This window comes from Erinaceus europaeus, chromosome 2 (assembly GCF_950295315.1).
Source record: "Erinaceus europaeus chromosome 2, mEriEur2.1, whole genome shotgun sequence".
In the NCBI taxonomy this organism is placed as follows: domain Eukaryota; kingdom Metazoa; phylum Chordata; class Mammalia; order Eulipotyphla; family Erinaceidae; genus Erinaceus; species Erinaceus europaeus.
In genome coordinates, this window is record NC_080163.1 from 121,579,586 (window position 1) to 121,589,956 (window position 10,371).

The 10,371-nt window shown below is 45.6% G+C and overlaps 1 protein-coding gene across 1 annotated transcript in view; it reads left to right on the forward strand.

Moving 5' to 3' along the window:
* Positions 1 to 7,004, forward strand: part of ZDHHC7 (zinc finger DHHC-type palmitoyltransferase 7) — a 23,814-nt gene extending 16,810 nt beyond the window's left edge. The window contains exons 4-7 of the mRNA XM_060171979.1: positions 1,821 to 1,946; positions 2,977 to 3,058; positions 4,112 to 4,242; positions 4,809 to 7,004. Coding sequence (XP_060027962.1) covers positions 1,821 to 1,946; positions 2,977 to 3,058; positions 4,112 to 4,242; positions 4,809 to 4,985 — 516 coding nt within the window. The 3' untranslated portion in view covers positions 4,986 to 7,004. The remainder of the gene's footprint in view (positions 1 to 1,820; positions 1,947 to 2,976; positions 3,059 to 4,111; positions 4,243 to 4,808) is intronic.
* The last annotated feature ends 3,367 nt before the right edge of the window (positions 7,005 to 10,371 follow it).

The window sequence follows — 10,371 nt, forward strand, 5'->3', positions numbered from 1 at the left end:
CCTGGTTTGAGCCCCCACCTCCCCACCTGCAGGGGAGTCACTTCACAGGCAGTGAAGCAGATCTGCAGGTGTCTATCTTTCTCTCCCCCTCTCTGTCTTCCCCTCCTCTCTGTCCTATCTAACAACGACGACATCAATAATAACCACAACAACAATAAAAAACAAGGGCAGCAAAAGGGAAAATAAATATTAAAAAAAAATTTTTAATAGATAAGCTGAGTTGGGAGACAGCACAGTGGTTGTGTAGATGGCTTTCAAACATGAGCATAAACCAGAGCTGAGCAGTGCTACGGAAAAGAGAGAGTTGAGAATCTATACTCCTCTGACAACATATACATCGACACTTTCTCTTTATTTAATAGAATTCATTATTTTTTAAATCCTTGTAATCTATTGTTGGATAAAGACAAAAATTGAGAGAGATGGGGGGGACAGAGAGGAAGACACCTTTAGCTCTGCTTCACCACTCTTAAAGCTTTCCCCCTACAAGTGAGGACCGTGGGCTTGAACCTGGGTCCTTGTGCACTTAACCAGGTATACCACTGCCTGACCCCCTGAATCAACAGTCTTAATTAAAAAGGGAGATGATGTGGCACCAAAAAGATAGCAGAGACTTCATGTCTGAGAGCAGTACTATGTGCCTAACGGTGTGCTTAACCGCCTAGCTCCCCAGTTGTTTCTCTTTCTTTCTTCCTTTTTTTTCTTTTTTTCATTTTTTTTTTAAAGAATTTATTTATTCGTGAGAAAGGAAACCAGACATCACTCTGGCACATGTGCTGCCGGGGAATGAACTCAGGACCTCATGGTTGAGAATCCAATGCTTTATCCACTGCGCCACATCCCGGACCATGCCCCAGTTGTTTCTTTTTTAGCTTCCAAGATCAGACGAGATCGGGCGTGTTGAGGGTGGTATGGCCGTAGAGTTGTTTCTTTTTTAAGATTCATTTATTTATGAGAGAGACAGACAGACACATGTAGAGAGAACCAGAGCATCACTCTGGCTTGCGATGCCAAATCAGATTCAGGACCTTTTGTTCAAGAGCCATTGTTTTATCCACTGCACCCACTCCTCACTGCCAATTTTTATTTCTTACTGAAAAACTCAGTAAGCCTTAGTGTTACACTTTACATCTGAACTTGTTAGTTCACTGAATATATCTTCATTAAGAAACAGAAGATAATTTTTTTTTAATAATAAAAAGTTGGGAGTTAGATAGCATAATGGTTATGCAAAGAAACTCTCATTGCCTGAGGCTCCAAAGTCCCAAGTTCAGTGCCCCGCACCACCATAAACCAGAGCTGAGCTGTGTTCTGGTAAAATAATAATAGTCATAATAAAACCAGAAGATATTCTGCTTTATCATGACTGTTACCCAGTGTGAGCTGGTCCCCCACTGCACTGGGGGCAGCTTCAGTTCTATGGTATCTCTCTCTGCCTCTATCTGGAAGAAACCTGCATAGAGTCATGGAACCCTGGTCACAAAACCCCCACTCCAACCCCACCCCCCAAAAAAAGAATATTTAGATTCATTCATAATCACCAAGCTCAGTGGCGCAGGAGGTGATACAGTGATAGAATGCAGGGCTTGTAGGCATAGGCATGAAGTTGTGAGTTTGGTTTCTGATCCCATACTCGCCAGTGATGCCCTGCTTTGTCCTGTCTCTGATAAACAAAGCACAAACTTTAAAGGAGTATAATAAACATATAGTCCAGGTGCTTTCCAACATGATATATTAGAAGATGCATTCTTTGTTGTTGTTGTTGTTTTCCCTGCTGCCTTTGTTTTCATCTGGTTGTGTTTGATTTCCTCTGAGTATGAATACTGAAAATCAAACTTCATCTTTTTAGTATTTGTAAAAGATGCATTCGGAAGATGGACCATCACTGCCCATGGGTGAACAATTGCGTAGGAGAAAAGAACCAGAGATTTTTCGTGCTCTTCACAGTAAGTGAACACGCTTGTGCCTTGACTTCTATAGAACCTTCAGTTTCTATAGCTGGAGTCTTGCTGAGAGTAGGGAGATGGATTCTCATGTCAGGACAGTTTCTCTCCAATCTGGGGTCCACATTACAATACTGTGCCCTCCTTGGTAGGAAGCAGCCTTGTTGGTTGTGTTGCTGTTAGTGTTCTGCTGTGGTTTCATCCTCTCTCAAATACTTGAACTCCCAGCTGATTTGCAGTAGAGTCATAAGATCTTATTCACAAGAATTTGTTTCTCAGAATGATTGCTTATCTTCCTACCCAACTTTGTGACCTGGTCCCTGTTGTATAGACATCAGCCAGTATGGTTAAGTCCTCCCTCTTTTCTTTCTTTTTTTTTTTTTTAATTTCTTTATTGGGGAATTAATGCTTTACATTCAACGGTAAATACAATACATGCATAACATTCCCCAGTTTCCCATATAACAATACAACCCCCACTAGGTCCTCTGTCATCCTTCTTAGACCTGTATTCTCCCCATTCACCCACCCCAGAGTCTTTTACTTTGGTGCAATATGCCAATTCCATTTCAGGTTCTACTTGTGTTTTCTTTTCTGATCTTGTTTTTCAACTTCTGCCTGAAAGTGAGATCATCCCATATTCATCCTTCTGTTTCTGACTTATTTCACTTAACATGATTTCTTTAAGCTCCATCCAAGATCGGCTGAAAATAGTGAAGTCAGCATTTTTTACAGCTGAGTAGTATTCCATTGTGTATATACCACAACTTGCTCAGCCACTCATCTGTTGTTGGACACCTGGGTTGCTTCCAGGTTTTGGCTATTACAAATTGTGCTGCCAAGAACATATGTGTACACAGATCTTTTTGGATGCGTATGTTGGGTTCCTTAGGATCTATCCCCAGGAGAGGAATTGCAGGGTCATAGGGTAGGTCCATTTAAGTCCTCCCTCTTCTCTTACCCTTTACTGACAAATGACAGAAAACTTTTACTCCTGGGAGTATGTCTGCTGACAGGTTTCTACTCTTTGCAGATGTACATAGCGCTATCTTCAGTCCATGCACTGATTCTCTGCGGGCTGCAGTTCATCTCCTGTGTCCGTGGGCAGTGGACTGGTAAGTGGGGGCTGCCCTCCACCCTCAAGGTGCATACTCCTGGGAGAGAGTCACACAGGAAGAAGGGGCTTCCTGGTTTCAGAGGAAATCCTCAGGGTTCTTTTAGGAAGTAATTGAATTGCTTTGGCAATGAGTACAAGTAAGCTTTATTGCTGCCATTTTCCTACTGTAGTGAAATCATATACATACTTGTTTTTCCCTGTTTTATCATATAAGTTTTACTTAATAGGGCAGTGAAATTAAGGGGGGAAGAGAGAGAAAGAGAAATACCTATAGCACAGCTTTCACCTTAAGTGAAGCTTCCATCTGTAGGTGGGGACTGTGGGCTTGAACCTGGGTTCTCGTGCACATAACATGTGCTCAACCAAGTGTGCCACCATCCAGCCCCTCAGTTTATTTATTTTTTTTAATATTCATTTATTTCAGTGAGAGAGACACCAGCGCACTGCTCAGTTCTGGTTTATGCCACCTCCAGGCCTCCAGCATACAGTTCTAGTGTGCTGCCGGTCCGCTGTCTTCCCGACCCAGTCCTTGTATTTCACAGATTTTTGAGATTAGATGGAAATTTGTGGTGTTCCCACCAGACCTGATGTTTGGTTTCTAGTTAGTTCAGCATTATTCAAAGCGATGCTTTCACAATTTTATTTGAGTGAGGCCCAGTAAGTGAAGGAAAAGTGGACGATAATGGCGCAATACCGGGTGGAGAACAGCCTGTGTGAACACTGCCCCCAGTGGTGGCCACATGTCACTTTCCCTTTCTGACTTCAGTCGCATTGAATAAGCAGTTTAATACGCAGATGCAGTCTCCATAGAATCTCTGGTAATACGGGATCCTGTAGAGCCACCGAGCAGGAAGTGGGTGGGGGAGGCTTGCCTGGAAGGAGTAGCCTCCCTGCCCCAGGTGACGGTAGCTGCCTGCTGGTGAGCTGAATGCACACACACTGCCGTGGAGGCTGGCCTTCTGTGAGCCTTGCACCTGCCTTCACTGTCAGGAGTGGGGTGGGGGCGCTGTGCTCTGAATTCCTGTCACAACCCACTTTTTCTCCTTCACAGAATGCAGTGATTTTTCACCTCCAATAACTGTAATCCTGTTGATCTTCCTGTGCCTTGAGGGTCTTCTATTTTTCACTTTCACTGCAGTTATGTTTGGCACCCAAATCCACTCCATATGCAACGATGAAACGGTATGCTATGTTCTTGCCTTGTGTTTGCTTAATACTCGGGAAAAGCTTGAATAAATGGGAAAACCTAATGTCAACAGCAGCTGTGCTGTCTGAGCGCCCAGATTAAGTGGTCAGCCATGATTAGCTGGACAGGATCCTATCACCGTGCACAGTGCATGTTCAGGGCCGGTTTGATCTGAAAGGCTGCAGAGCCAGGCAGATAAAGTAGGCAAACCTCCAGCTCCCAGAACCCAGCTTCCTGGAGCAGGGGAGTGACTGCTGTCATGCCCTTGAACTGAAGGTTTAGAGTGGGCTCTTCAGAAATAGTTGTCACCAGTTAAGAAAAAAGGCCAGCACCCTGACCTTGAAGAACTCCATGCTGCCGCCATTGTGGCAGTTGGGGCCGGCACCCATCTAGTGGCCACTGCTTGACTGGCTCTGAAGTCAGTCTGGCAGACCTGAGCCTGCAGAGCTGTGCTGTGAGGCTGGCTTCTGGAGGCCACCTAGGCTCTGCTTAAACCATTCAGCCATCCCTGTAGCTGTTGCACATCTCATGCCACATCATGCTTGCTCTTATCTGCTCACAGGAGATCGAGAGACTGAAAAGTGAGAAGCCCACGTGGGAGCGGAGGCTGCGGTGGGAAGGGATGAAGTCTGTCTTTGGGGGACCCCCCTCCCTCCTTTGGATGAATCCCTTTGTCGGCTTCCGGTTCAGGCACCTGCAGTGGAGATCCAGGAAAGGAGGTCCAGAGTTCTCTGTCTGAGGCCCTTCTCATCATGCTGGAACTCATTATCGGACTTTAAATTATTTATTTGGGATGTGAAAAGGTATCAACAGCTCACCTGTGACTACCAAGGCCGACAGAACCTACATGTGCTAGTTTCTTAAAGCAAGCGGGGTTCTATGTTTTTATCATCACAGGTTTCCGGGTTTCCCAGCTAGTAGCTGGGTGATGCTCTTGTCAGTCCCCCCGTACCCACAGAAGGTACATGACCACACTAAGAAAGAAGCCAAAAGTTATTCTTTCCCACACAGTTAAGACTTCTGTTAAGAACATTTTGCATTTTCTAAGCCATTGTGTGGGATATTACCTGGATTGTTGAAATCCTGTGTGCTGAGCTGCTTTTTTATTTTTTTTCCCAATCATGAAGAAAACCAAGTCAATCCAGTGAACAAGGCTCATGGCTCCATGGCATCCCTGTCCGCCAGCACCGCGCTGTGTGCTCCCTGCATTCAGGAGGGCTGTTTACATACAAGTACATTTCTGTTTTGATGAGCTCTAATGCTTTGCACTGTGTTTGCAAAGACCTGTGCACTGAGCAGGACGGCAGCTTCGGGTACACTCCCCTCTGCCCTGGAAGAGGCCTGTCTCACCCTTTCAAGTCTGTACGTGCTTATGTTTGCGCGCGCGCGTGCGTGCATGCGTGTGTGTGTGTGTGTGTGTGTGTGTGTGTACGCATGCGCGCATGCGTGCCTGTTCTAAAATTGGCAGTGTTGTTTAGGCGCTGTGACAGTTCACGGCTGCCTGCAACAAACAAGTTACTTTTTAGAACTCAACATTTCAGGGAAGGGGAGAGCTGCTGCGAGGTCCCCGGGGTGGGGGGTGGGGGGCTACTATGAATGTATTGCATTGGAGAGTATCTTGATCCAAAGAACAATCACTCCTGTGTGGTCCTTTGTTGCCCTCCTTCCTTGTTTTAGTTTCCTTTAAAAGACTTTTAAGTGCATGAGCACCTTGGAACTGAGGGTCTTCCCCCCCCCCCCCAGCCAAATAAGACTAGCACCATGAGCTGAGCTGAGCTGAAGCCCCAGGGGCTCTAGGTTATGCAGCTTGATGCCCTTCCTCGGACATGTAGGGGGAGACTTAGCTACTACAGGTGGTGGCCTTGGGCATCTGAGAAAGTCGGGGACCATGGGCAGCGAGCCCATAGCTCCCTGGGCCTACTTGCAGAGAATATTGAGGGTAGCAACAGCTCTTGTTCTCTTACTCTTCACTTCCTCCCCCTTCCTCCCTTTTTTCCTTCCTTCCTTTCCTTTCTTATGTATGCTTCTCTACCCATGTCACAAGTGATAACATAGGACCCTTGGTGCAGAGCTTAAGATTATGCCAGAAAGCAAACAGCTCCCCTCCTTGGGGACTCGCCTTAAACTTGCCTGGTTTGTCCATGTTCTGTGGGACTCATGAGGAAGCTTCCCCCAACGTCTGAGGACCCCATTCCTCCTGCTTCCCTCCCTTGCCGCTGTGGAGTGTGGGTGCTTCCCTCCTGGTGGGGTCTCCTCCTTTCTGTTCCTCCGGGAGCTGTTTTTATTTTTAGTTAACCTAAAATGATGACCTTTTCCTAATCAGGGCTTCATACCACTGCTGATGCAAACCCACAAAGGGAACTGCTGGAGACCAGTCCTGGCCCAGTGTTCAAAGCCATAGGTGGTTTTGACATGGACATGAGTCCCTGCAGAAATGCGTGTGCTCTTGGGAGGTGGTATGTCACAGCCAGAGGGACAGACGTAGATAAAGTAGGCTGTGACCCAGGAGACAGGAGTTTCTAGAGATTGTTTTGCATATTCATTTGCACATCTGTTGTCTGGGTTGGACATGTGTACTGGGCTTCGATGTGAGGCTTTTAATATGCATATCCTGTTTATCAGTTTAAAAAAATTATTCAAGTGGTTGAATCCTGTGAGACATGGCAAGTACATGCAGACCAAGTGTACTTGACTTTTCAACCCCTTCTTTCAATGTAACTTTTATATGAAATAAAGTCGCTGGTTGACAGTTCTAAAATTCCAGAAGTGTCCCAGTTCTTAATGGTGACTGTGTGTATGTCTGGGGGGTGGGTGTGTATGTGTGTGTGATGATGCTGATCTTACTGACTCTAGCCCCTAACGATGCCTGTCACCTCACGCTGACCCTGACCGTCTGTCACCGGGCTGACTCCATAGTCTTTAGATGCTTTGGTGCCCTGCATAGAAGACGCAGGCATTCAGGTGCTGCTCTCAGGCTGTATCCTGTCCACACAGCATATTCCACACCCAACCTGACACATCATCTTGTTTGGCTTTATCCTAAACATGCCTGTAGTTTAGTGCACTTTGAAACAAAAAGTGCTTTAAGGGGGTTGGGTAGTAGCGTACCAGGTTAAGTGCATATACTGTGACGCACAAGGGTCCTGGTTCAAACCCTAAGCTCCCCGCAGAGGGTACTTCGCAAGTGGTGAAGCAGGTCTGTAGGTATCTTTCTTTTCCCCTCTCTGTCTTTCCCTCCTCTTTCAATTTCTCTGTCCTGGTTATACAGTTTCCTGTGCTAATTATGAGTATATATGGACCCTAAGTCAGATCAATGGAGTTAAGAGTCAATGATATTTATATACTTTCCTGCTATTTGGGAGCTACTCACAGCCCTAATCCAGCTTTCTAATTCTATTCTCAACTCTGATACCATATTTCCAGACAATATTTTTAGTCCACCTTCATGTTAGCTACTAGGCTTAGGCAAAATTTACTAATGTCATGGGGGCCATATGGAACATACCTAAAATAGACTTCCTAGCTTCTTCCAATCTCAAGACCCCCATATTCCTTTGCACTATTCCTACTTTTAGACTCCTGCTTATTGAACAATTTGCTTTATATCTTACTGTCTTTCAGCCACCAAATTTCAGATGCCCCCTTGATGCCATCCTGACTTCCCTGCGCAGACAACCATAACATTGTGTCCTGGAACCCCATCTCCCCAGAGCCCTATGCCACTATGGAAAGATAGAAACAGGCTGGGGGTTATGGATCGACTTGCCAACACCCATGTCCAGTGGAGAAGCAACTACAGAAGCCAGACCTTTCACCTTCTGCACCCCATAAAGAATTTTGGTCCATATTCTCAGAGGGATAAAAGAATAAGGAAACTTCTAGTGGAGGGGATGAGACCCGGAACTCTGGTGGTGGGAACTGTATGGAATCATATTCTTGTTATCTAATAATCTTGTTAATATTTATTAAATCATTAATAAAAAATAAGAGAAAAAATTTTCTGTCCTATCCAACAACAATAACAACAGAAACACCAACAACCATGGAAAAAACACAGCCACTAGGAGCAGTGGATTGGTAGTGCAGGCACCAAGCCCCAGCAATAACCCTAGAGGCAAAGAAAAAAAAGTGTTTTAAGATCTCTCTTGATCCAGCATCAAAGGTGCCCATAAGCCCATCCTTTTAACAAATCTGGCACTCAAAAGAGAGCCAGAAGTGGGTGAGGAGTATCAGACGTGCCCTCACACACATGGATGGTGCATGAATGGCCAGCCCGTGTCCATGGGCATACCACACTTTGTCCACACAGTACTAGCTGGTGTTCCAGGCATGTGGGCATACAGAGGGTCTCAGGCCATAGAAACGTGTCTCCAAAGATGCTCTCAGGCCTGCGTGGGAGGCTCTGCAGGGTCTTGCAATGCAGTTCCTATGCTTTCCGTCCACAGAGATTTGATGTTGGCTTATTCTATGGAACTATGAGATTTAGATGTTAATGATCCCTAGATAAGCTGTGTAGGAAGAATCGAACCTAGAGCCCACTAGCTGGCCAAGAACAGCCCACATAAAGGCATTTTCAGGCTGAAAGCCAGAAGACTTGAACAACACCTTGGACTGCATGCTGCCCATCATCTGTACCCCTGGGCACAGCCACTGAGGATCTATCCAGGAGCTTCACTTTTTCTTTCTCAACCTCAGGAGACCTCAACTAGTTCTTGCTGCTGCCTGGCAGAGCCTTCTCGCCCAAGACACCAGCATGTGGGTCTGACACCATGCTTTGCTATTTCAAAGACCAGTGGTAGAAATAGTTCTTGGTTTGGGAGTCTGGCTGTAGCGCAGCGGGTTAAGTGCAGGTGGCGCAAAGCACAAGGACCGACAAGGATCCCAGCTCGAACCCCAGCTCCCCACCTGCAGGGGAGTCGCTTCACAGGCGGTGAAGCAGGTCTGCAGGTGTCTATCTCTCCCCCTCTCTGTCTTCCCCTCCTCTCTCCATTTCTCTCTGTCCTATCCAACAACGACAACAACAATAATAACTACAACAATAAAACAACAAGGTCAACAAAAGGGAATAAATAAATAAAATAAATATTAAAAAAGAAATAGTTCTTGGTTCACAGAATTGGTTGGAAGACATACCCTCTTATTATTGTCCCCAACAGGTGGTGTGCTTGTTAGAATTGGGAAACCAACCACAACACCTCACAGTCACTCACATGGCCCAGTTTACCGTAGAGCTCATTCATCTGTGTTCTATGGGTTTAGAAAATGTTTGTATCCAGGAGTCAGGCAGTGGTGCAGCGGGTTGAGCCATGTGGTGCAAAGCACAGGGACCGGCATAGGGATCCCAATTCAAGCCCCCACCATCCCACCTGCAGGGGAGTCGCTTCACAGGCGGTAAAGCAGGTCTTCAGGTGTCTCTCCACCTCTCTGACTTGCCCTCCTCTCTCCATTTCTCTCTGTCCTATCCAACAACAACAACATCAATAACCACAGCAATGTTAAACAACAAGGGCAACAAAATGGAAAATATAAAAAAAGAAAGAAAATATTTGTATCCATTACTAGTTTCATACAGCTGTTTTCTGCTATAAAAGTTGTCTGCTGAGAGGGAGGGGAGCACATATATAGGTATCACACTGTACCCCTAAAATCTTACAATTTTCTAAACCAATGTTAAATCAGTAATAGGCATTGTGTGGTGCAGGAGGTGGCACAGTTTTTAAAGCACTGGACTTTTAAGCGTGAGGCCCCTAGTTCAATCCCTGGCAGCACATGTACCAGAGTGATATCTAGTTCTTTCCTATCTTAGTCATGAATAAATAAAATATATATTTTAAACATTTATTTATTCCCTTTTGTTGCCCTTGTTTTTTATTGTTGTAGTTATTATTGTTGTCTTCATTGATGGATAGGACAGAGAGAAATGGAAAGAGGAGGGGAAGACAGGGAGAGAAAGATAGACACCTGCAGACCTGCTTCACCACTTGTGAAGGGACTCCCCTGCAGGTGGGGAGCCAGGGGCTTATGCAGGTCCTTGAGCTTTGTGCCACATGCGCTTAACCCACTGTGCTACCGCCTGACTCCCTAATAAATAAAATCTTTTAAAAATAACAATAGGCACTGTATTA